Consider the following 26,814-nt stretch of genomic DNA (forward strand, 5'->3'; position numbering starts at 1 on the left):
GGGGGCAGGGTGCAACAGAGTTTCAGATTTATAAAAACAAAAGCAAAGAAAGAGCCACTGATGTCCCAGACTCATAGCTCCAGGTCAGGGATCTGGGACTGACCAGAGGAACTTTTGGGAACCACACAAGAAAGTCCACACAGTGGGATTGACCTAACCACACATCTCATGACCCTGTGAACACACGACAAACACTTAAACCTTCAGGCCTGAAACCAGCAGGACACACAGCACAGGGCAGTGCCCATCGGCCCACAGGGGTCACTCGGGTCACAGCTCCAGTCTCCATCCTGATCAGCTCCCTGACACGGACAGCTCAAGCACCTCTGACCATCTGCCCTCCACAAGAGCTTAATGGGGATCATGAAAATCTGTGAGACTGGCCACACCAACACGGCTGAGCCGGCTGTTCCACAGCCCGTTCCCCACCATCAGTCCCCGTTTGCAGAGCGTGGGCGCAGGGGCACAGCCCTCCCTGCCTCTCCCCCAGCAACAGGAAAGAGAGGGCTCTGGGCTGTTCCGGGAGCACTTACGTCTTTCTGTCCCACTCTTTTGGGTAACTTCCACGTGATTTAGCCATTTGAACTCTGGGTTGAACTGCGTCAGTTGGCTCATTTAAAAACCACAGCCACGTTTTCAGAGCCCCACAGAGGCAGCCAGAGCAGAAGGTCACACACCATCGGGCTGGGAGAGCCAGCTGAGACACATCAGACCTTCGCAGACAAATGCTCAGAAGAGCCCAGGCCAGAGGGACAGGTAGGTGGTTTCAGCCTCTCTTTCAGCCTGTTTAGATGCCCATGAACGCACAGTCTGAAACCCGGCTGTGCCAAACGTGCGGGGGGCCAGGCTCAGCAAACCAGCCTCGCCGTGTCAGTGCCAGTGCCACCCGGCCAGAGCCACGCTGCACCCTCGGGGGCTCCATCCAGCAGCCCCTCAGGGCTCGGTTTGCTGGGTGCTCCTCGGGCTGCACCGCCCGGTGGGGCAGGAAACTCCAGCGCCAGGGGAGCAGCGAGCCCAGCACCGCCTGCCCTCCCCCTCACCCCACACACCCGCACTCCATCCCACCAGATACCTCTTCTCAGGACAACAGAGGCCCGCAGAAAGCCAACTGCAAGGAGTAAACTGCTTCCTCCCCCTTTTAAACTGCTGGAGCATCTGCAGTTGTTTTGCTTTACAAATTATGCATGTCTGGATACGTATTTTACAGCAGAAATTATACGTGCAGTTACAGTAGTTCTCTTATATTGTATATTAAAATTAGAAAAAATATAAAGAAATAGAACTATTGCATTCTAATGCTACTCAAGATGTAAATGTATTGGGTTTTCATTCCAAGAAATTCTAAGGAACAGCCTTTCCCACAGCCATTCTATGCAGCAGCCTACAGTGTAGCAAACAAACAAGTCCCTCAGTTATGGAGTCATATATTTAGTTGAAACAGGACCAACATTTTTGGCTGTTCTTCCCTTTAACTTCTAGTGAAGTCTACAAAGGAAGTGAGCAAAATTACTTATTATCTGCTTCTTTCAAAATATGCTTTTCCTAAAAGTTTCATAAAAACATACAATTAATTTGTTCGAGTGGGAAGAGAGAGCAGTGTGCAAACCTCAGGACTGATCAGAACCATTTGCTCACCCATTAGACATATCCACATATTGGTTTGCCAGTGCATTCACTCAGAACTCCCAACACATTTTTAATTTTAATCTTTGTACAAGACTGGTACAAAGATTACTTCAGGCATACTTTCAATCCTTAAAAAAACAAGTTATGAAGTTTTAGCATTATTAACTAGATGCTTAAATAGATTCAAACCTTTTTCTCTGGCACCTTGACTGAGGGCAGGTGTTAACCAAACCCTCCCAAAAAGGCTGCTCTAGTGGAAAAGCTGCTCAGAAGGCTCTATGGTTTCAGCAACAAATTCTAACATATTCCTAACTCTTCCAACATGAGAACAAAGCCCTCCTGAGTATCTGGCAAGCAGCATGAAGAGCGAGAAAAATATTTCTTCCTAATTGCATTTTTTCCTGTAACCAAACAAAGTTCTAAGAGAATAACTACTGTCTCTTAGGAAAGGTAGATGTCATTGACATCCTCTCGGGTCTTTTTGTAGGTCCTTGATACCTCGAGTCAGCAAAGCCAACTCACACAAGGAGTTTACAATGTCAAGCAACGTTTCAGAATGCCATATCTACGAAGAAATGGAACCTTTTACCTATTTTTACTTCTTGATTTTTCTTATGGGAATTATTGGAAGCTTTTTTGCACTGTGGGCATTCACACAGAAACACCAGAAACACAAGCCTATGAGCATCTACTTAATAAACCTCCTCACTGCAGATTTCTTGTTGACTTTGACATTGCCAATGAAGATTATTGTTGACCTAGGAATTGCATCCTGGAACCTGAGAATATTCCACTGCCAAGTTACAGCCTGTTTCATCTATCTGAACATGTATTTATCAATCATATTCCTGGGATTTGTGAGCATGGATCGCTGCCTCCAGTTGATGCACAGCTCCAAGATCTACCGCATCCAGGAGCCCGGGTTTGCCAAGACACTGTCCGCAGTCGTGTGGATCATGATCCTCCTCATCACCGTGCCCAACATGGCTATTCCCCTGGAGCACACCGAAGAAAGACCCGGCGCGGGCTGCATCGACATCAAGTCAAAGTTTGGGAGGGACTGGCATGTGTTCACCAATTTCATCTGCACAGCCATATTCCTGAATTTCTCAGCCGTGATCCTGATTTCCAACTTCCTCGTTGTCAGACAGCTCTACCGCCACAAGTACAGCGAGAGCTACGGCAGCGTGAGGAAGGCGCTGACCCACATCCTGCTGGTGACGGCCGGGTACCTGCTCTGCTTCGTGCCCTACCACGCCGTGCGCATCCCCTACACGCTGAGCCAGAGGGACACCACGGCCAGCTGCCCCCTCAAACGGGCCCTCTTCAAAGCCAAGGAGTCCACCCTGCTGTTTGCAGTCTCCAACCTCTGCTTTGACCCCATTCTCTATTACCACCTTTCCAAATCGTTCAGATTGAAATTCACAGAGGCGTTTGCAGCACCCAAGGAGACAAAGGCTCTCACAGACGTGGAGGTGCAGCACAGCACTGAACAGCAGATACACGGCCCTGACTCTCAGACACAGGGACAGAGTGAGCCCACCTGCAGCACTGAACAGCAGATACACAGCCCTGACTCTCAGACACAGGGACAGAGTGAGCCCACCTGCAGCAGGGAACAGCAGATACACAGCCCTGACTCTCAAACACGGGGACAGAGTGAGCCCACCTGCAGCACTGAACAGCAGATACACAGCCCTGACTCTCAGACACAGGGACAGAGTGAGCCCACCTGCAGCACTGAACAGCAGATACACAGCCCTGACTCTCAGACACAGGGACAGAGTGAGCCCACCTGCAGCACTGACAGCTGCTGAGTGACTGTGCATGCAGACAGCACTCCTGATGATTGGTGAGCCCAAGCAGAAGGAAAATACTTGACCAATAAATCCCCTTCGCTGTGTTACACACTCACACAGTGGGTCTGAGCTCACAGAGCCTTCAGCAATGCCTTCCACAAACAGCTCAGTGAACAGTGGTGACCCACCAGGGATCAGCAACGCCTAAGAATACGTGTTCAGATTCAAATATACTTTAGAATTACTTATGGCAACGTGAACTCACCTTTTCTAAGGTAAATATTGTGGAGTTACTATATTAAATGGCTTGGTGCAATCAAGTGAAGAAATTATTGAACAGAAGTTCTTCAGCTGCAAAGCTTTTTCACACACATGATTAACCCAAAAGCATTTCAGAGGGCATTATTTACTCCAGAAAGGTATTTTAAACTGCATCAATTAAAAATTATTGTACCTGCCTATATTATACCTTCAGTTTTTATAAATAAATTTCTTGTTCTTGCCTCTCCTTGCTGCTGCTTCAATGAATATGAAAAAAATTAATGTTATTACAGAAAAGTCAAGCAAGTTTTAAAACAAAGATAGATTATAAGTATACAGCTTGTTCTCTTAGTTTGTTTTCTGTTCATAAAAATTTATAAAACAGCAGCTAAGTTTATTAATATTCTGATATACATTTACTTCCAAAACTTATGCATATACACAATAATCAATAATCAGAATTTAAAAATCAACTTGCACTGGCAAAATCCAGCTACTTAGATTAGCTCCATCTGCAAAACAAAACTATTTCAGAAACAAAACCAAGTTATCCTTTATCTAATCCTTGAGCAAAAAAAAGGTGTGGTTCATATTTTGCTCAAAGTAAGCATTCAAAATGGTTCATTCAGTATTTTCATAACAATTCTCCTGCAATAAATCACAACCCAAACTTTGTGGGCTAAGAAATTTAAAGGAAAGAAAACTGGAGTTATGACATGATACTCTCACATGACACTTCATGGACTGAAAGGGCTTAATATTGTTAAAAAGTTATCATTGTTGTTTAAATATAATAACAATTCTGAAGTAGGTACATTCCAGTTTGAGGCCTGTTCAGTATCTGGGGCCTTTTTCCAGCACAGTGGAAAACATGAGAACCCATCTGCATGAGGGCTGGGATCTAGAGTGTTACTCATGGGGCTTCCTCCAGTTCTCATGAGCCTACAGACAGGCACAGCAGCAGCAACCAAAATCCACCCTGTGAGCAGCAGCAAGCGGGCAGGAAGAAGAGACACCATCCTGTCACACAGTTCAGAGCTATTTCTTTCAGATATTTTGGTGTTCATTCATCTACCCAACTCCAGAATAAAACATTCTATTTAGCAAGCTTTTGTCAGACCCTGGGTCATGGTGGGTTACTGTGGTGCCTGTCCCTGAACCCCAGTGACCACCACACTTCTCTCCCTGGAAAGGCTCTGCTGTCCCATCAGGCAGCACCACAACACACCTGAGCACAGGTCACTCACTGGGGCATGGGAAAGGCTGGCACAGGTCACTCACAGAGGCAGGGGGAAGGCTGGCACAGGTCACTCACAGAGGCAGGGGGAAGGCTGGCACAGGTCACTCACAGAGGCAGGGGGAAGGCTGGCACAGGTCACTCACAGAGGCAGGGGAAGGCTGGCACGGGTCACTCACTGGGGCATGGGGGAAGGCTGGCACAGGTCACTCACAGAGGCAGGGAAAGGCTGGCACAGGTCACTCACAGAGGCAGGGGAGGCTGGCACAGGTCACTCACAGAGGCAAGGGAGGGCTGGCACAGGTCACTCACAGAGGCAAGGGAGGGCTGGCACAGGTCACTCACAGAGGCAAGGGAAGGCTGGCACAGGTCACTCACTGGGGCATGGGAAGGGCTGGCACAGGTCACTCACAGAGGCATGGGGAAGGTGTGGCACTGGTCACTCACCAGGGGGATGGGGAAGTGTGTGGCGTACTGCAGGTGGCGGAGGAGGTCATAACTGGATGGGACAATCAGTTCTCTCAGCCTCTCCCTCTTGGCTGACTTCTCGCTCGGGACTGGGATTCTTTGGTCGAAGGAAGGGGTCACACTCTCACAAGACTCCCCAGGTACCGGAGAAAAGATCTGAGACATGTAAAGCAAAGGTTTAAGGTAAGTGTAACCTCCAGCTTCTGAAATCCAGCAGCTGCAGACAAAGATGGGATTTGCTCTTGCTTGTAGCTACTTGTTAAATATCTGAGGTTTTTCAAAGACAGACAAAGGAAGGCAATTGCAATCAAGCCTGAGATTTAAGATAAATGTACATATTATATCCCTGTGCACATCCCCGTGGTTATTAGACAAGTTTTAACCTAGAGATAGTCAGGGAAAAAGCATTCTGATTTGGAGCAATCTGCACACTCCTCATGTTGCTGTGACACAGAAACCACGATAAGCTGTCAGCGACTGAGGGAAAACAATGGGACAGGGGAAGTGGGAGGTGACAAGAGACACTGTAAGCAGGCATGGTGCTTGAAACCACCAACATGACAACATCAACCAGAAATGGGGTCCCAATATCCTGCAAGTGATAGGTCTAGGCAGTCCATGCAAAACAAGGGGAAATCCAAAGGAAGAAACAGGAGATTCAAGAGTCATGCAGAACAGACAGGAAAATGAGAGGGAAACAGATTTGAAAACAGTGCCAAAACATAGAACCATCCCTTGAGAAGCAGGTGGCATCAGTGGGGGTCCTCGATGTCACACAAGTGGGGAGCTCTGCACATTTATTCCTCCTCACTGTAACACACAGTGCTCAGCTACACAGCTCTGCACATTTATTCCTCCTCACTGTAACACACAGTGCTCAGCACACTGGGGATGGGGCAGGGAGGAGACGCACTCTGGGTGTGCAGGAGGACAGGCAGGGCAGCAGAGAGGAGCAGCACGCTGTCACAGCAGAGTGCAGAGAACAGAGGCCATTCACTGACAGACACAGCAGAGACTGGATGTCACAGGCCATCCATGGCTGTCGAGGGAAGGAGCAGGGTGGTGCTGGGGCATGGAGGATGTTCAGTGGCAACAGCAGCAGCCACGGGCAGCAAAGGCATCACAGGCATGCAGAAAATCAAAGACAAACCTACTGGAAATTCTGAACCAAAATTTGCCTTAAAGTCACTCTTGTCTACATCATCAAAAATACCAGTGGTTCCTGAGTCAATGCCCACATGTTCCACAATACCACGATCCTAATAATTGCCAGGGAGAAAAACAAGTATAAGTCACAGCAAACTCAAGCACTGTGCCTCTTTAAGAACCGTGTCTTTCAGTTGGTCCCAAGTTATTCAGATCACCGGACAGCTGCCAGTTCAGTACATCTGCACCAAATCAGCAACATTTACAGTTACACACAGCAATGAAGTTAATGGATCCTTTTCAGCTTTCTCAAAGAGGAAGAGACAAGGAGACACAGAGTAAGACCCCCAATATCTCACATCTGAAATACTAATGCTCACTGAAAAGCCACATTTAATGAAACAGAGTAACAAACATGGGAAGAGCACAAAGCATTACCTCCAGTTTCACGTCATGATCCTTTGAACAGTGTTCATCTACAGCTTCCCCATTAGGAGAGCATGGTCTGGGAGCTGCAGTGAGGGACAAGTCCCCACGAGATATTAAAGTGCACATGTAGGCATCGTGGGAGAAAACATCATGCCGAGTGAATTCCGAAAAAAGCAGCACCAAATTCACAAACTCTGTCTTCTCATGGTCACTGCTTGGGTCAGCTACACACAAAAGAAAATAACCCACAAGTTAAACTGTAGTTTCAGCTCATAAAGATTTGGGTTTGAACTATCCAAATCATAAATGCCAGCTCCTTAATTTTCAAGGCCTACTGAAAATGTCTTGGGCATTTGCACAGAACAAACCATTTCCCAACAAACCATTTGCCAACAAGCCTGCACGGTCCTGCTTCACTCTCAGCTCCAGACACAGGACAGACCCCAATGGGTTCCAGAGCCTCCCACCTGTACAAACTTGCCCCTTCTGGGAACAGGGGCTCAACTGCCAAGTACAATGTTCAAAATATATAAAAAAATCAAACCAAGGGAGAAAGAGGGCCAAGGGCATTCCGTGTGTGAGGAAAAATCAGTCTAAAGCTCTGGATTATAACGTGCCACCCAACAGCTGGCCTTTCCTCCTAAATTACTGTCTTACCTACAGCCCTTTTGCATTTATAACAGAAAATCCTATAAAATATTTGCAGAGAACTCAGGATCTGCATGCCAGGCCTCCAAGATATAAAGCCAATATTTTCATTAAAGCTTGACAGTGTAGTGCATTTTATCTATTAGAGATGCTCATGCACATCAGGAAAACAATAATTCAACTAAATGCATGTTCTTTTGTCAGAACCAAGCAAAGCCTGGAGAAATACAAAATATAAAATGTTGTTACTAAGTTTTCATTTGTCACTGCTCTATTTAATTTTTTGACTTGTTCTTTACCACAGAAGGGTTTGCAACAGTACAGTTAACAGAAAATATCTTTATACCATGCCAAATCTACTGGGCAACAAAAGAACTACCAAACTTGAACTATCACCATTTATTTAAAAGCAAATTATGCTTTAGAGTTCAGATTAGCCCAGCATGTAAGACTGTGTTTAGCCATCCTCACCAGGCTGCAGCTCAGCAGCTGCCAGTCTGCCCAGGAGCAGGGGGAGCCATCCCTGCAGCCCCAGGTCCTGCTCCCCCCAGCACCCCTCAGGAATGAGGCTGGGGGAGCATCCCAAAACACGCACCTGAGCCCAGGTGAGCTGCCCTCCCTCAAAATACACCACTATGTGCTTTGCATTTTGGAGCCTTGGGAGCTCAACCGCTGTAAAACCAACACAACACCACGAAACTCGTCCAGTGCTCCAAAACACCAAAGGACATTTCAAACACGGGGAAACATCCCCAGCTCTTTCCCCCTGCCTTTCAGAGCTCCCCGGGCCCAGGAGAACAACACCACATCTGAAGGAAGCCCAGCAGAAACACAAGGCTTAATAACACAAATAGTTTGGATGGTTTATTAAAACCAGGGTCACCACTGGCACGAAAGCAGAGCACTGCCAATATCTCTGAGTCTGAAACACATTTTAAGGAATTTCTCCTTTTTCGGACATTGAGAGTTTTCAGTACTGTGTTTCAAATCTCTTAAAATCTGTTTTACTTTAACGGCATCAGGAAAAAAAGATGCCCTAACCAGCAGTACTGGAGGTGCCAGAAACACAAGCTATGCTATCAGTTTTATCAGAACAAGACAGGTCATGGAGCAGCCCTCAATGAACAAAGATCCTTTATTCAATCCACTGTCTGTCAGCCAACAGCTTTCAGCTGTAACACTTGAGTGTCATTCCTAAGTCAGTCACTCAGAACATGGATGTGTCAGAAACAGACAAGTGTTTGGTGTTAAATATGCACAGAGTGCAAGTAATTTCCCCAAATCTCAAACAGCTTAAACAGAAATAAATACAGTTTCTGCCAATTTCCCTTTTGTGTGGGGAAAAAAAAAAAATCAAAAATTATAGAAGGATCCCATAACAAGGATCAAGGAGATTTAAAAGAAACAAGATAGGAGATTTAAAAAGAAATGTGCACATGAGCTGATAATCACAGAAACTGGAAACACCCTGTACAGCAAACCAGTAACTTCAGCAGCTAGGCAGAAGAACAGCTGTTTCTGACCTAGTTTGGAATATAAATTAGTTCATACTCACATAATGAGGGAGCTTGTGTATCCAAAAACCTTAGCAGGACATTCTGGAAAACAGGAAGACTGGAACCTGTCAAGGAGGCTGAAGACAGAGATTCCTTTTCATCTAGGACTTCAGATTCACCACATCTCTGCACAGTTAAATAAATAAAAAAGCATGTCTCTACACCCAAATGCACATAATATTCCCACCATTTCCACCTGAGGCCACCACACATGTGCCTGTTTCCCACCTCTGCACAAAATCCAAACTTGCTCTAGAATGACAGGCTTTTCCCATTACCCAGTTTGATTATTTCTAAGGTGTTTTATTTAATCACTTTGTATTTACTGAGTGGAAAGGAATGCCTGAGACTTGTTCCATCAGCTGCAACGACAGTTTCACAGAAAACCAAAAATTCAAGATACAGAACTTCCAGGACCACTGTGAATAAAAAAGGGAACTTCTCCCGTGTAAATTACAAATTGAACAATGAGCGGGGCAAACCCCTCTGCTTGAGGAGGATTTGGGTGCAGTGAGGCAGGAACAATGCAGCGACTCCCTTCCCCCAGTCTCTGGTTTGTGGTGAGAGCAGACAAAGCAAAGAGACTTCGGAAAGCGAAAGTCTTCCTGCACATCGCTGTGCGTGCACCCGTGAGCAGCTGAGAGCACTGGGCCCTGTTCCAGAAAATCCCCCCCAGCAGAGCCCGTGTGGCACAGACCCGGCTGGCCCTGCACTGAGACCGAGGCAGTGGCTCCCAGCAGTGCCAGGGATGCAGAGCTGCATGAAGCCACAGGGACACCCTCCCCTGCTCCAGCTGATGGCTTTGTCCCACCAGCCAGACCCACAGCCCTCTCGAAGGGGACTCCAGTTTCCGTGGCAGCCCTTTAGTCAGACAGCTGGTTCACAGAAGTGAAACTTCAGGGAGACATAAGTCAGCTACCACAGACCATTCTGAATCAGGCTGAAATTGCTTACTTTAAATAGAAGGATTTTTCATTCTAAATTTGTCTAGAATTTTAAAAATATGAATTGATGAAAAGATTGCCAGTGCTCCAAACTCACTCCTTTTGTAATGAGAAGAGATTAAAGTGAGGCTTCCTTAGGAATACCTTACTCTTTAAGCAAATTGTCACACCGTGCTGCGAGTAGAAACAACTTACTTCTGCCTCAATTTCCGCTTGCCTCTTCTCCAGAAGCTTGGCCACAGCCATGGCCCTGTGCTTCCCGGACCTCTTGCAGCTCACAGCCCACTCACAGAGCAGCATCACCACGGCCTCGTCATTTGGGGCAACCTGCGCAGGGCAGAACGGACAGAGAGCAGCTCACCCACACAGCCCCCAGGCTGATCTCTGAGCAAACAGCCTGCAGCAGCCAGAGCTCTGCAGCACGAGAACCCAAACCAGCTGCAGCTTGGTCTTCCGTACTGAGATGGACACGCTGCCATTTGCACACGTTCGCTTCATTCACAGTGTTTTCACGTGAAATGTAAGGAAATCCCAGTTCTCACACTGCTGATACTGAAATCAAAATTTCACGTCATCATCAAGTTGCTTCACAAAACCAGAGAAGGGTGATGTGCTGCATGAGCAAGAGGAACAGGAACAGTGCACCCACAGAGCCTCCCAGCCCGCTAACCACGAGGGATTTACGTGCTCCTTATTCTAATTCCTCCAGACCTCCTCCATCTGTTTCCAGACTGTGACTTGCATCCCACTGATACACTACAATAAACAAAACAAAACATCCTCCCACATCTAAAGACTCTATCTGTCAGATAACCAAGGTCGAAAAGTTCCCAAAAAGCTCTCTTTCTTTCTGACATTTTTAAGAAACAACATATGCCTTTTGAATCCCATCTGTACAGGACAACAGCGTGTAGTGTGAGTGCTCATCCAGTCTCTGTTCTCACTAACCACACACATTTTAGAAGTATTTTTGCCTCGTGTGCTCCTGAGCTGGCTCTGCTGAACTTGCTCGTCCCTCCCAAGCTGGCCACCATCTCTGAATACTTCAACATTACCAACCTGCAAACTAAGGAGATGTGATTTTTCTTCTTTTGCCAAGGTCAGTGGAAGCTACACGAGCAGTGACCATCACAAGGGCTGGAGCCAAGTACAGCACCCTCAGAAAATGATCACTTTTCTCAAAGTGATTGGGAATTACAGACCCAGAAGTAAAGTTCCAGCTTCAAAGCTGTCCCAAGTGCCCTTGTCAGGAAACCAGAACACAGGGTGTGCTGAACAAGGCTGCTGTGCACACACGTCACAGAGGTTTCCTGTAAATACATTTCAACGGTGAGCAAGAAATTCTACATGATTAGGGCAGGGGGAGCAGAGAGAGGAGGGAAATGCTGCTCTCTTACCCAAATGAAGCAACACAGCGACGTCACCACTGCTGTGGGGAGATGCAGTCAGTTACCACCAGAACCAGAGGTGGTACAGATTTCTGAAGGCAATCAGACCCAAAAGAGTCTGATCTCCACCGATGCAGACTTTCGTTGGGCAAGCTGGCATCACCATGTAGCTGAGACAAGTAAAGCTGAGGGGTCTGACCACCCAACATGTTATTTTGCTTTTGAACTAACAAAATGTGGACCCACACAGCTTCCTGTCCCCTAACAGCTGCACCTCAGGGCCTCCTCCCTCCAACATCATGCTCACTCACACACCAGAATGCATCAAGCAGCCCCTCTCAGAATAACCAGGCTCTGCATTTGGCACATATTAAGGTCACATTTCTACCCCAAAAATTTCAGGGGAAAGAAAACAAAAAGATCAGTTCACACATTACTTAATGAGTCCATTTTGTAGGAAAGAGAGTACACAAGGTGCTGGAGCAGGCGTGGACAGGTGGGAACTGCAGCTCCTGGGATGGCAGGAAACTCTCTTTCCTGTTGTGCAGCCCAACACATTCAGATTTGGGTCCCTCACATAGTCACAAACGTTAAATCCAAGCTCTGTGACTCCAGAGCCTGTCAGAGCTTCTTTCCCACAGCAGGGTGGGGATTTTTGTTTGTTTCATTTCCAGCAAAGTGATCTCAGAAAGACAAATATCAACACTCTGCATTTGTCACAAGCCCCATTCGTGAGAACCGAGTTCAAAACCGGAGTTTTTCATTCTAAAATGAAAAGCATCTCTTGGCATCATAAGAATTCAGTTGAACTTCAAAGACAACATGAGAAGCAAGACCTAAATACAACTATAGAGCCCTAAACTTTAAACCCAAGTGCAAATATATCCATAGAGTTTCAGGATTTTACATAGTGGTTTCAAGAAATTCAACATTATGCCTTAAAAATCAAGCAGTCATTCCTTTCCTCCATTCACTACTGCACACTGGCTAAAAAATCCTGGTATCAAGTTGCATTTACCATGTATGCCCCCAGCTGCTGAGGCGTATTGCAAGTTATACTTAAACAAATTGTATTTTATTACACAAGAGACTGACAAATTAAAAAGTCTCACCAACCATTCTAAACTAAAACAAATTAAGAGGTAGAAAAAAAAAATAATCCTTTCTCAGTTCCCTTCCTTAGTGGTATCTGTGACAGACTATGACAGATAAGAAAATACAGGTAAGTCCTAAAGTTAGGTGAAAGTTGAATGGATTGAAGCCCCAGGAAGATAAGTGAAGTCACAAACATCACAAAGTCACTACTGCATTCTCCAGCTCACCCTTCTGAAGACTCTGTTTCTGCCCAAATCAACTCCTGCCCTCAGAGAGACTCATCCCTAAGAGGGGCTGCAGAGGAATCCCAGGTGTTCCAAGTCTGGATAAGTGCAATACAATTTTACTTCAACTTCAAACTGTATAGCAGCAATACAGACTGTTTACTGCATTTACACCTCCACAATAACCACCATAGTGATAATCATTCTGGAGCTGCACACAAGAGATGAACTGAGTCAAGGAAATGTCAGATGGAAAATACCTGTGGTCAGAAACAAGGTCAGTAGTTTTCTCTGCAATCCCATCTCAAACGAAAGTGAATTTACTGTTTTATGCCACGTCATAGATTTCTAAATTTTGAGTCCTCCCACTCAGGCAAATCTCCTGAGGAACCCACAGAAGTCAGCAAAGAGAAGCAGAAATGAGAGGTCCTTTCATTGCTCTCTGCACATGGCCACGTTCACCAGCCCCTGCAGGGTCCAGGACAACTGGCCTTGCAGCCACCCTGTCTACCCACCTACCCTCCCTCATTTCAGCCCCTTACCCCAAGTCCTGCTTTTACTCTGAGGCTTGGAAGCCGTGAGTTCTACAGTGAAACAATTCTGAAGGAATCAGTACCGTGTATGCAAACAGCATCCAGAGAACACGTGTCTCTTTTCAGTCTCTGTCAGAACCCAAGCACTTTGTAGCAGAAGCCACCTTCTCTCCCTTCCAGCATGTGCCAGTGCCTTGGAGCACCAGCCTCATACACACCTGCCACTGGCATAATTTGCAGCCTTCGGGACAAGGTTTTGCAATCCAACAGGAAAAATGGACAGGAAACAGGTTCCAAACAAGTTACAGCTGGGCTCACAGCAAAACATGAGCAGCAGATAGCTGTCCTTCAAAGAACATTTTGCTTTAAACAATTATGTCACTAGGCAGACATCCTAGTGATGGAAATGCTATTTACAAAACCAAAATCCTTCCAGGCTTACATGATGTGCCAGCTTAAAACAGTGTACACAGCCCCATGCCTTACGGCCTCTTCTGCCAAGGAAAAGCAGAAGTTTATTAACAGGGGAGGAAAAAGAGGCAAAAAAAAGGACTACCAGCGTTGCACGCGGTGACATCCCCGCAGTGCCGAGGCCGGAGCGCGGTGGGTGCGGGCGGCGTCGACATCCAGCGGCCACGGAGCGGCTCGGCAGCCTCGGAGCGGCTCCAGCCCCGGGCTCGGCAGCCTCGGAGCGGCTCCAGCCCCGGGCTCGGCAGCCTCGGAGCGGCTCCAGCCCCGGGCTCGGCAGCCTCGGAGCGGCTCCAGCCCCGGGCTCGGCAGCCTCGGCTCGGCAGCCCTGCCCGCTGCTCACCTGCCCAGCAGGTAATACCTGAGCCTGCACCGGTAACGCCTGTGTGCGAGCTCCCTGACCGTGGCAGGGAGCTGAAACCAGATGGTCTTTTGACCATCAATGGCTGAGCTCACAGCCACTAACAAAACACAGGTGGAGTCACAAAACAAGCCCTCTGCATTCGAATTTTTAAAGTATTAACATAAGCAGCTATGACAGACCCACTTGTATTTTCCACTCTCAGATTTTACTCCAACAGTGCATTATTGAGGCCAGATATTTCTTCTTTTCCCAATACAGTTCCCAAGGAAATTCAGGAGTTTGACATCATACACAGACCCAGTAACATTATCATCTGCACTGTGCACATACAAAAAGGGTTTAAAATTGCTAAAGATTTCTGATTAAGTTTTTCATGATCTCTGGAAATGGTTTTAGGAGCACAGGTACAAATATCAAAACTCCCAAGAATGTCTAGTTTTAGAATACTTTTCTGTATTAATAACCTAGTAAGTTAGTACTTGCTACAACAGGTGAAAAAGTTGTCATCAAACAATCTGGAATTTTAGTTGACATCAGCCAAAAAAACAAACCTTTCTAGATCATTTCTCGTGAATGAGATTTGCAGTGCACTGAAGAATATAATTACAACAGCAAAAAGCTGTTGTCTCCTAATAAACCAACTGTCAGCTGTAAAGAAAAAATATACCAAGAAAACCCAAAGCCTTTCTATCAAATACACATGCACAATTCACGTAAGTAAAAATATAATCCATTGTTTATAGATTACAAATTGAGAGGAGATTGCAGCCATTACCTCTTGGTTATCCTTGCTCTGATTTGCCCAGAAGATCTTATGATAAAGTGTCTCCATGGAATTGCTGGAATCTGACCTGTCAAAGCAATGCCGATCCAACACCTCCAGGGTGTGCAGAACCCGGCTGATGGTCACGCCTGGAGACAGGAGCCAGAGAGGAGGGGGAGAACAAAAGGGTTCACATTAGAAGACACTGCATTACATTCACCTGCCAATCTACTGCTGGGATTAATTGTGGTGCAACAGGATTACACCCAAGGGAGAACATATGTAAGCCCTAAAGCTCCCAACGTTTGTTTGGAGTTGTCTCACCTGCAGTTGACTCCTGGCACTTGTCAAATGACCACCGCACCTCCACAGCACGGCCTCTTTGCTTTATCTGCTGTTCTACTTCACAGATCTTTGCCCGAACCTGCAATAAACAAAGCTGCCAATTAGGGGGTGGTTCAAAGTGTCAGTTTCTATGTCATGCCTTATGTCAAGCCTTCTCAGCAGGAGCAAGGGACCTTGTGGTGCTCCACAACACTCCCTATATTTGGGAACAACAAACTGAAGAACATTCTGTTCAAATCATCTTGTCTGCTAAGAATCATCTTCTATGATAAAGCATCTTTTCCTTTCATTCCACCCAGCAAAACTTAACTTTCAGCATGTCTGAAAAGTCACATCTCCCAAAACATACACCAAGCTTCCTCTTATTTTTCATATTACATCTTAAAGTAATCTCAGTTTAAGAACAGAAAACATTGGAACATAAATAAAAGTCCTGATATTTTCCCCAAATCAGTCCCAGAATGAAGATCAGACATCAGCACAGCGCTAGCCTTGACAACAGGCCTATGGAAATATCCAAACTCAGCTGCAGTCCTAATGATTACAAATTATTACTGGGATATAAACTAGACCTTAATAATCAGGCAACAAAAAGAGCTTACCTGCTGATTAAATGCCGAATTTCCACCTGGCATAGGTAAACTAGATGGAGCAACTTGAAGTAAATCCAGAGGTGAGCCTGGATTAACATTCCTGTTTTCATTTGTGGAATAATTCCACACCAAGGCACTTGGGCAACAAAGAGTTACAGTCTGCAAGCAATAGTACAAAACAGAAGTAATTCCATTTTCTAAACACGTGTCATAGACAAAAACAACAATAAGAGTCCAGAATCCTTTTTGGTCCAGCTGCTACAGTGAAAGAAACAAGAAGACAGACCTATGCACAACTGCTTTTGAAGAAATTCAACTCCTGTTTTATTTTTCTCCTTTGTTATTAAAAAAATTACTTAAATACACACATGTTCAATTCCCATTTGTCTTGCTTTCATAACACCATCAAAGAACGTCCCCAAAGGTTCATTTCAGCCAGATTGCTGTGCAATCCCAGGGCACAGACACTGAGCAGACAACGGCAGGAGGGCTTAGGGAATTTCACCAGGTCAGGGCTCAGCAAGGCAAACAACCACAGCTCATCAAACAAGTCCTTCTCCAGAAAGTAATTATTCTCTTGATATTTCTGCTATTACCAAGCAACAAACACAGGCAAGCAGACTCTTCTGTTCTATGGTGTTAAAACCTGTGGAAGTTGGTGAGGCAATGTAAACTGCTCTTAATTCTGACCAAAGCAACACCAGGTGGCCTGTGGTGGCACCGAGTGTCAGTGGCAGGCTGAAAGCAGCAAAGGAACCCTCGTAGGTCAGAGCTCACAGGAATCAGCGCTGCCTCTGTCCTGGCACACTCAGCAGGCACAGGGGGCCTGGCAGAACCACACGGGTTCACAGGTGACAAGAACAGGATGAGATGCACAGAGCAGAACCCCTCCATCCCAGAGGGAAAGCCTGCCCATCCCTGGCAGTGGAGCAGCTGCTTCCCTCAGCAGAGGTGCAGACACACGTTCAGCCACCACAGGCTTCTCCAGGTGGTTCCTTCATCCCTCCTCAGCTGGTGCAGAGACACCCCCACATCCCTCAGTGGGCACAGGTACATTTCAAACCACAGCAAGCACACCTTGTCCCAACTCCAAGCCTCAGTGTTTTCCAACAAACAGAACCATCATACCCTGAAACCAAGGAGCCTACCTGCAGCACACAGCTGAGTCCATAGACCAGGGCACGGTGCTGAGGGCAGGTGAGGAACTCGGAGCAGCTCAGCTGTGCCGGGCACACCCCGGGACCAGGGGCGGTCGGGCTGGGCACTGCCAGGGCAGGGTTGCTTGGTCCAAGGATCACATGAGGGGAGTGGGCAGCTACAAGGTTGGGCCCATCACTTAGCAGTAAGGACAGGCGTCTGGCACAAAAATAAGCAAGGCGACGGGACAGGTAAGCTGACTGAACAAACTCTTCTGAATACTGAAATTTAAGAAAATGCACAGTTTATTACACTCCATATATCCATTTTCCTTATCAATCTGACCGTGGACATGCACAAACTGGAAAGAAACACCTCCAACATTTAGTATGCCAAAAGTTATAAGACAGAAGAGCAGTTCATACGCAAATTTGTACTTCTGTCTCTTAAAAATTCCATCTACACTCCAGGACCAGTGACAGTAAGAGAATCCTTCTGCCAAATTGAGTCAAGGATTATAAAGCATCAACATCTTAAAGGTGTTTATAAACTCCAAACATGCACCATTCAATATATTTTGTCAAATGTCCTAAGTAAAAGTGTTTAAATAGATTCTACCACCACAAATATTAAAACCATTTAACTATGTATGAATCAGGCTTACATTGATTTTGGCTTTAAAACATGTATGTACCTGCAACATGAGCGGCAACAACAGCTTCAGAAGATCATCATCAGTGGGTCTGATTTTTTCTAAAACATCCAGTATCCACGTCAAATACTCGTGTCTCTCGAGCATTCCCTCCTTAAAGGATTTCCAATAACACAGCACATGTTACCTGAGAGCACTCAGCATGCAGGTGAGTAATTCCATGGTTTATTTCACTCTGGTTTACCCTTGTTACCCCTGTCAGCACAGAGATACCAATTCCCTCAACCCTGCTGCAGCCCTGGAGCCAGTCACCACCATGGCAGTGCCACAGCCAGGGCAGCAGCTGGGTACAGCCCCCGTGCCCTGCACAGCTCCAGTTCAGCAGGCAGCTGACAGGTAACTCTGACAGGCAGCTCCCTCCCAGCAACCCTCCTGCTTCTTCTGTGCTGGGGCAGAAACCACCAGAGAGTTCTGCGGGGCTACAACTGTGTGGAACCCATAGACAGACCAGCACTCCAACACCCAAGGCCTCGTGCCACAGCAGCCTCAGCCTGATCCACAGTCACTGAAAACACCCTTAGAAAGATGGGATAATACAGAAGAGGGAATTGCTGCAATCACCATCAGGCACACTGAGCAAACCAGAGCTTTTTCAGCCAGTAGATCTATAAAAGGAATTAGCATTTACAATTTGTGCAAGTCTTGTGACAAAAGCTACCACTGAGTCCTAAAATTGAACCTCCCAAGAATAGTAACCTAAAAAAAAAAAAATAAGAAATCCATGCACTCCTAAAAGTATTACCTGAAACATATAAAATGACAGCTTTTCGTTGTATTCCCACTGCTTCAGGGCTTGTTCCATCTCTGGAGGCATCACAACAGAGCCATTACCATGGCTCAAAGTCCCATGATAGAACTCAGCAACCTTTGCCAGCTGCTCTCGGAGGTATTTGGTTACAATTTGAGTCCATTCTACAGAACAAATTTGCAATTAGGACACTCCAAGTGATAAAAGGTTTCTTTCACAATGAGAATCGAACCAAAGTAACACTGTCTGTCATCACAAGTGCTCCCCCACGGGTGCATAATGCTGTGGTGAATTAAAGGCTGTCTCTGCTGAGCCCCTGCTCTCAGAGCACAGGTGTTGTCAGGTGTGCCCACTGACACAGGTGGGCCTTTAGGGAACCACCTGTCTGCCTCATCAGATTTCAGCATTCAGCCACAAAACAGCCTGGAAATAGATAAAATAAACACACTGCGTTACTTCCTTCCATCTGGAACTTTACTGCCCTCCCTCTTCCCCCTCCAAACAGAGCCAACATAAAACTCAATGGGATTTTGCACAAGCAGTGGAACATAAAGCTATTCCTTCTATAATCACTCAAACTGCCAACTCTTCCAGGTTTTCACTCTGAGGGGGCTGCAGCACTCAGGAGTAGTTTCTGCAGCAGCACAGAGCAGGTCTGCACAGCACAGGGAGAAAGAAAAAGGGGACTCGTAACAAAGGAATTCTCTCAGCAGCAACTGGAACATCCCAGGGTATCTGTGAATGTCTCAGAGACAAACCCTGGCAGAGCTGGGTGTATCAGAGAGCAGAGCAGCCTCTTTTATGCCTGCACAACACAGTTGCTTTGACAACTGGAGCTGTTGACTGTCAGTTACAGGAACCACTACACTCAAACACAACTATTTTCAGTGTTCATTGCTCACCTCAGACTCTGACTAGCACATTCCTTCTTTTTTCCTTTTGCATTTGTAATTGGCAGCTCTGTCAACATATAAAGACTATACATTGGAAGCTTTTCTACCCAAACCCACTGAAATTTCTGTACGAAGCTAGTGGGTTTCAGTGTTTTCACGAAGCAGTTTAACTACATTTCCATCAAACATTCACTTGCTTCTGGGAAAAAAATTTCAAATCCACTACTTCACATGTATTTCATCTGAAACACAAAAAGCAATTACCAATGTCTCTGTGCCACTGAGTTGGAAACAATGCAACTGCCTTTCAGGTACCAGAGGTACAGATATAAAAAACTGGGAACTGCCAAAGGCTGCTCAGTAACACACAGCAAACTACTTCCCAAAAAGTTCTCCACAGCCTCTGCAGAATAGGGAATTTGGACAGAAGACAGAATCTTCAGTAAGCCACACTGGAACACAGGTTGAGAAAGTCCCTCAGCCCACAGACACCTCCTGGCCTCGCTGGCCCTGGCTGTGAGGGGGGTGCCAGAGCAGGAGTGAGTACCTGCCAACCCCAGGCACACACGGCTGCACTGAACCCTCCCAGGAGCAAATTCCCTTTACTACAGAGAGCTGCTGTTCCCAGCCACAGCTAAGCAGGTGTGGATTAATTTATCACAACAGAGCTGACAGCTTTCGCCTTCCCCACCTTGTCCCTACCCCCCTCCCGTGAGGAGTCAGCAGGAAGAAGCAGACATTTCTCCCAGCAGCACAGAGATGCAGCTAAATAGCACTGCCATGGTCAGTTCTGAACACAGCTGTTTCAGGGACAAAGAAGGGAAATGTTCATTCATGTAAAGAAGGGAAATGTTCATTCATGTCAGCAGAGGAGCTGTAGGTATTGTGTGTAAACTGTGAGAGTGAAACTACAACTATGATAATAGTTGAAGTATCTCTGAACATCTTAAAGGTGGTCACTGCCTGGCCCATGGGTTTGGTGCCAGGCAGTGTCCTTAAAGGGTAGTACTTAAAATAAATACATTGCCAGCTGTGTTCTAATAAATAAGCTTTGAAATTCACATTTCATTGCAAGCCTTCTAAATAAGCAGTTCTGTTCCTTCCCAGGCAACATTTACCTTGCACAACCTGTGCCACTCCTGCCAGCCCCACAGTGACCAGTGTCAGTGATGAAACACAGCACAGCCATCGCTCCTCAGGTGTTGCACCTGGAGATTTTGGGAGCAATCGGCTGGAAGCAGAAACAGCCAACGCAGCTGTAGCTATGCTCCATGGCTCTTTGTACTCTGACACACATTTCTAAGTGAAACTGATTTCAGAGCATTTTTATTCCAGTTCCCACCACAAAGATTCCTCTCTGGACACCCAGTGACACCAAAGCCACAAACAAGAGGAGCAGGCCCCTTCAGCTGTTATCATGCATGAAGACATTAGAGAAGTTTATTTACCAATATTTGGGTCAGTGGCCTGGCGTTTCTTGATTTTAGCTTCAGAAACAGCAGCGTAGTAGGCACATGTCATTTTGATCAGCCATGCTGCTCGCAGCAGTGGCACAGAGTATTTTGCTAAGTAAGCAAAAACATCTTCTTTTTTACTGAGAATAGGAACCTGGAGGGAAAACAGGCAGCAAGTTACAGCACACAGTCCAACAGCAGCTGGCACTGGCACATCAGCCCAGGCCTCCTCTGCTCAACCCTGCACAGCCTGGAGAACAGCAAACCTCATCAGGCCAGGAGCCCACTGCACCAACAACACCCACTGTCCAGGCACACGGGAACTAAGGGACTGACAAAAAAGAGACACTGTCCCACAATCCCCCAGGTTTCATCAAGAGCATCCTCCCCCTGCTCAGAGATGCCTACGCAGCCACAAACCAACCTCTTGACTGCCATTGACATCCAGAGTACAGGAGCCATCCTGCAAGCTGATGCTCAGAACCTCTGGGGAACAGAGCTATACCAAGGCTTTGTGTAAGGGTTCAATAAGATAAACATTCCTGAGATGAAATACAGTTATTCAAAGGAAGTTTATGTCAGCTAGATCAGAAGTTCCTCCTTGCCCTGGTCCCCTCCTTGCAGACAGGGAAAATGCTGCACAGCAGCAGCTGCCTCCAGCACCACTCCTCATCCAGCACATTCCAAAATACTGCCCTACTCCTACAGCCCAATTCAGTACAATCCAATGTCCAAGAAACAGAGGAAGGAGTATTCTGATACCTTTTTTCCTAAGAGAGTCAGGGGCTTACTTCCTGCCAAATCTGTGAACCAGTTGTGAATCGCACTCTGAGATCGAGCAGTCACCAGCCAGTAGTTGTCTTTGGCGTTTACTTGGGGTTTCTTCTTTCCTGTGTCCTGGAAAGTGTTAAGTTTGAGCTTTTCTGCGAGGATGCTGCTGAAGTAAGCGCCAATCTGGGGGTGTGGGAAAGCAAAACATGTGACAACCTGGTAATGAATTATCTACTGTACATCAATGCACAAAGATTTCCATCTGAAGGGATGCAGTTCTCACTCCAGGGCAGGCCCATCAGTCTAAGGGGATCGTGCCTTGCCTCCCTGCAGCGAGGAAAGGCGGGTTCAGGAGATCAAACCACACAACTGCATTATCACTGCAGAGGCTGCAGGGCAGCAAAACCAGCCAAAGGGAGCAGGGCTCAGGGACACCAGCGTTGAGCTGCCCCTTCAGTCACTGCGTGCCCAGAGCTCTGCATGCAGGTAAAGCTTTGCAAGATTTGCTTTCCCAGTACTCTCAATCACAAAACAGCAGGAAAAAAACCCCAGAGGTTTTACTCCCATTGGAAGCTTATTTACTTTCAGAATGACTATAATAGGAATGAATGGTTAGGCCTGTCAGTCAGAAAAAAATTTGATTTTCTAATAAATATATCCATAGCTGGGTAATTTTAAAATATACAGAAAGCTTCTGGGAGATTAATTCTACACTTAAATATCCATGGAACTATAAGCACTTTCTTATGAATTTCTGTTCTACTTTTCAAACAGTTCTGTTCAATACTAAAACCACAAATAATTAATATAGAAAATAGAAAATGCCAGCAGGTAAATATTCTAGGAGGAAAAAAAAAAAACTCAGAAGAATGTAACAGGAAAACCTTTAAAATTTCGAAACCAGCAACCCTGTCATTTACTTGCATCTCTTCTTCTACTAAAAGAGCATCACTGAATACATAACTTCACATTTTCCAATAAGCCATAAAAAGTTAGAGATTTTCAGAATCAAATACCAGAAAATTACTTTGTCTGAAAACAAGTTTCTTGATTACATTCTCCCTCCAAACCCTTTCTTCCTACTTTCCCAACAGGGAAAAAACAAACAAAGAAAAAACCAAACCAAACAAAACCAAACAAAAAAAACCACACAAACAAAAAAAACCAAGCATAAATCTGGATAGATCTCCAGAGGAAATATGGGATGGTTTCTTTCTAAACAGCTATTATTTTCAGTTTGGAGTATAGTAACTAATATTTTAGTGATTTTTATTGCTCTTACATATCTCACACTTCTTTGACTATCAAAAAGAACCATAGGAGAGCTAAGCTAAATTTCACTAAACAATCCAAGTCTGTATTTCCAAGAGACCTGGAACACAGTGACCAGTCTCTCCTGGCAGAAAACAGTCCCATGAAACAGATACAAGACAGAGCTAAAGATGGGTAAATGTCAGAGACTTCCAGGGAAGGAATCACTACTGTCTCTGTAAATCAAGCACATAAAAGAATAAGGGCAAAAATTAATGTTTCTTGTACATTGAAATGTGCTTATTACATTTTGTCCTTGGCATCCATGTTTTCCTGTGAAGACTGATGACAGCAGGTAGCAGAAACACAGCTCAGCATTCTGATATTCATTGTGTAGTTAACTTTCACATCAAGATTTCTGACTAGAAAGCAAAGCATTCAAGACCCAGGTACCACCACTGGCAGCTTGGTTCCAATTTCAGTGAGTGCACACAGACTGCAAAGCCCTGTCTTACCTTTGAGGCACTGATGACAATATTCCTGGCAGATCCATGCTCATCACCAGAGAAGGCAGGCTGATTGCTGAAGCCTTGCTTTACGTTCACTGCCGTAAGCTCATCCTGCAAAGATGTTTGAAGCACAAAAGATGAAATGACAATTTAAGAAGTCTCATCATTCTGAAAAGCATGTTTTTATAAGAAAATTTTTTGCATTTGCTGGTACATCACACTCTGCACTCGCTGAACCCTCAGAGCTCTCTGCACACTCACAGGATTTTGGTGACGAGAACACAACACAACACCGGTCCTCATCTGGTGTTCACCTCACTACAGCAGACTTAAGGCCATCACTTGAAGGATGCTCCTGGTTTTGCTGACAGATTTCTGCCCAGGGGAAGGGCCACAGGACACAAGACCTTGGCAGCCTCTGTAAAACCTGGAGAGCTCCCCAGCGCCCAGCCTGAAATCTTCCTCGTGGAAGTGGTGCCAGTCCGCAGCCCCCCGAGCAGCAGTGGGAGAGCAGCACATCCTTCTCTCCTGACACACCCTGGGAAGCAGCTGTGTCACTCCACAGCAGAATGCTGCTGCATGCCCTTTCCTTCCCCCAGAACCCCACGTCCATTCCTCAGCACAACAATAGGTTTGTATCCTTGTTTTGTTGATGTTTATAACATTTCTATTCTGGTATGTGGTCCCATAGCCACCAACTGAGAACATCTACTAAAACAGGAACTAGATCACCTCTAGCAAGAGCAATTTCAGGTGACCATCCATCCCTGCTGTGACTAAATCCTTTTCTTCTGGAGCTACTTCCACAGTGGGAGCATTACTGGTCTCCTACTACACTGTCAACTCACCCTTGTGTTGCTGCTCATTGGTGCTTCAGCAGGCTTGGCTGCACCAGTTCACAGCAGGAACACAGAACAGGCAGGTGCAGGGTCAGCAGCATTAGGCGCAAACACGCACCCAAGTCTTCACAAACCTCCTAAGGGAGCCCCATCCTTCCCCGTCTTCACTCTGTACCTCCACCAAAGTTAATATTCTTCCAGAGAGGCTGTGCCATCTATTCAGTCATTCAGGATCACCTGCCTGTCAGACAGAGGCTTTCCTGCACCAGATGAATGGCAACTTGTTGGATTTTCTTAATCTCCCCCTGAAGAGAAGGCACAGATCTAGCCAAGGAAGCGGTTACCTGTCACCACAGGCAGAGTAACCACAGGTACTCTACACAAGTTCAGGTGGTCCACCAGCAGTGAGCTATTGGAGCAACCCCTGAGATGGCTGGGAAATAACCTTCAAAAGCAAAGAATGACTGCACTGAGACCAAGCAAAGAACAGAAAATAAAGAATGTCACCATTTTACTAGAAGATTTTATTGCTAGTTTTGGGCAACACAACTCCCCAAAAACAGTGACCCAGAAGCTTCCATTCGCTTTCTTCTCTTACACTTTGCCATGCATTATGCTTTTCAGTATTTTTCCAAAGTTTGAGAGTAACATATCAAATTGTAACATATTCAGAAGAACTCTAAGCTCTCCAGGATTTCTGAACTTAGCAAACCTCATCTTAATTTTAAATGAAATCAGCCAGAATCGCTGGAACACTCCTCCACCCACACTATCCCCCAAACAGCTCTGAAACTGCAGACACAGGGAGAGCTGAAAGTGATCAAAGAGATTATAAGCAAATAAATAAAAGGTAAATGGCAAACAGATGGAGACATATGTTACTATTAGTGCCATTTCCAGGGCTGACCCTCGTTCTGTTATCTTTAAACTTCGTCTTTCAAACAAGGTGCCTAGATAGCATTATGCTGAAAATAACCAGTCTGTTGTACTGCTACATCTACCACACTATGGGAACAAGCTGTGAGGGGCTGACAACACAAACACATCAGTGTTTGGTTTGTCTGGCTCAGTAACTAGCTCAGATTTCCCCTACTACTTCAGCAGCAGAACTTGGAGCATGGCACAGTTGCATAACTAAGCATCACCTGAAAATGAAGGCAAGTCCCCTTCAAACACAAGGCACAGAGATACCTTTATAAAGAAATTAATGATAAAATGGATGTTCACAGGAGCTTTCATTACATCTCACTCGCAGCAGCTCCGGTATCAGCTCAGGGTCATTCTCCAAGGCCACAGCTGTTCTGTGGCAGAGGGAAGGCTCCTGGGCACAGCAGCAGGAACACCAGCACAGCTCAGCTGGACACACTGATTGTACAGGGGTCAAGCCCACTTGACTTGCCCCGTGCTAACCGGAGGCACAGGAGCACCACACGCTGCTGTCACCACGCGGTGCGTCTGCACCACAACACGCTGAGTCCTCGGGGCTCCTGCAGGATGGCAAGCTGCCTTTCCAAATGTCAAGCAAGGCCCCAGGTGCCCACAGTCAAGGCTTAAAACCCTTCTGCAATTTTAAATAGCCAAGTGAACATTCAGGCCCAACTTGCAATAATTTTTTTCAGAAAGAATTTTACTTGTTTTGTGGGGGATGTTCAAGCCCCACAAGCCCCACATGGGGGATGTTCAAGCCCCACATGCATCCTGGTGTGAACACAACACAAACAGATGGGATCTGTAGAGAAGGGCAGCCCGACAAGCTCAGGGTGAGGCTCCCAGGAGCAGAGCAGCACCAGCTCCACAAGCAGCAGACCCTGACAAACTGGCACAGACACTGAGAGGGCCCAGCTGGAATATTGGGGGCAATACTGGAGAGGCCTCAGACAGAAACTTTAACTGCTTTACCTATCCTACCAGTGAGGATGTGGCCTGGGCTACTGCAGGGTGGTTTTTTTCCATGTCTGGGCTTCACGAACAAAGATTTGGGAAGGGCTCTCCCCACACTTGCTACAAGCACGCTGATGGCTGAAAAGGCCAATGTGAGATAGACAAGTCTGGTTGCAGAAGACACACAAAAACCTTGCACCAACACAGGTGGAATGAAGACTTTCCCTCAAGCTACATCTCGATCAATCCCACCATGGCCAACAACAATAAGCCTATTGCAGTTATTTCCTGCTTACTAATGCACCCATGAAACCTATTTTAAATACGAACCATCTGGGCACTTGCCACTTCCATTGTTATTGTAATGGGCTGAATATTTATAAACGTGTCTGCAAGAATCAATCCACCACCAGACTAAAAATATTCAACAGTTCAGAGCTAAAAATTCACCTCCAGACACTGTCACAGCCGAGTTTGGATGCAGTTCTGCAAGCCTGGCCAAGATCATGCATGGAAATTACACTTAGATGAATATTTCCAGTTACTGTTACCATCAAGGTTGTAAGCCTGATGCATAGTGGCACAAGAGTGATGAGTCAGAAAGATGCCAGAGGTCCAAAACACTGAGGTATGTCTCCAAGGATTAGCAACAGACTTGAATCCACATCTTTTACTGCCTGTTGTCCAAGACCCTCTCAGCCAGCGCTGACCAACAGCATGACTTTGATGAGC

General features: G+C 46.0%; 2 protein-coding genes across 2 annotated transcripts in view; one reads left to right on the top strand and one right to left on the bottom strand.

Annotated features, from left to right (window-relative positions):
* MED12L (mediator complex subunit 12L) overlaps positions 1–26,814 on the bottom strand; it is a 97,641-nt gene that overhangs the window by 69,666 nt on the left and 1,161 nt on the right. Inside the window, 14 exon segments of the mRNA XM_050308448.1 lie at positions 5,371–5,547; positions 6,546–6,650; positions 6,976–7,190; positions 9,170–9,296; positions 10,310–10,441; positions 14,962–15,098; positions 15,274–15,373; positions 15,897–16,046; positions 17,036–17,305; positions 17,719–17,829; positions 18,479–18,648; positions 20,826–20,985; positions 21,594–21,785; positions 23,369–23,473. Coding sequence (XP_050164405.1) covers positions 5,371–5,547; positions 6,546–6,650; positions 6,976–7,190; positions 9,170–9,296; positions 10,310–10,441; positions 14,962–15,098; positions 15,274–15,373; positions 15,897–16,046; positions 17,036–17,305; positions 17,719–17,829; positions 18,479–18,648; positions 20,826–20,985; positions 21,594–21,785; positions 23,369–23,473 — 2,151 coding nt within the window.
* Positions 662–4,716, top strand: GPR171 (G protein-coupled receptor 171). The gene is made up of 2 exons (XM_050307943.1): positions 662–756; positions 2,114–4,716. Exon 2 carries the CDS (start codon positions 2,163–2,165, stop codon positions 3,441–3,443), a length of 1,281 nt encoding a protein of 426 aa, XP_050163900.1. The 5' UTR covers positions 662–756; positions 2,114–2,162; the 3' UTR covers positions 3,444–4,716.

This window comes from Myiozetetes cayanensis, unplaced genomic scaffold (genome assembly GCF_022539395.1).
Source record: "Myiozetetes cayanensis isolate MyiCay16 unplaced genomic scaffold, myiCay2020 scf13, whole genome shotgun sequence".
Lineage (NCBI taxonomy): Eukaryota > Metazoa > Chordata > Aves > Passeriformes > Tyrannidae > Myiozetetes > Myiozetetes cayanensis.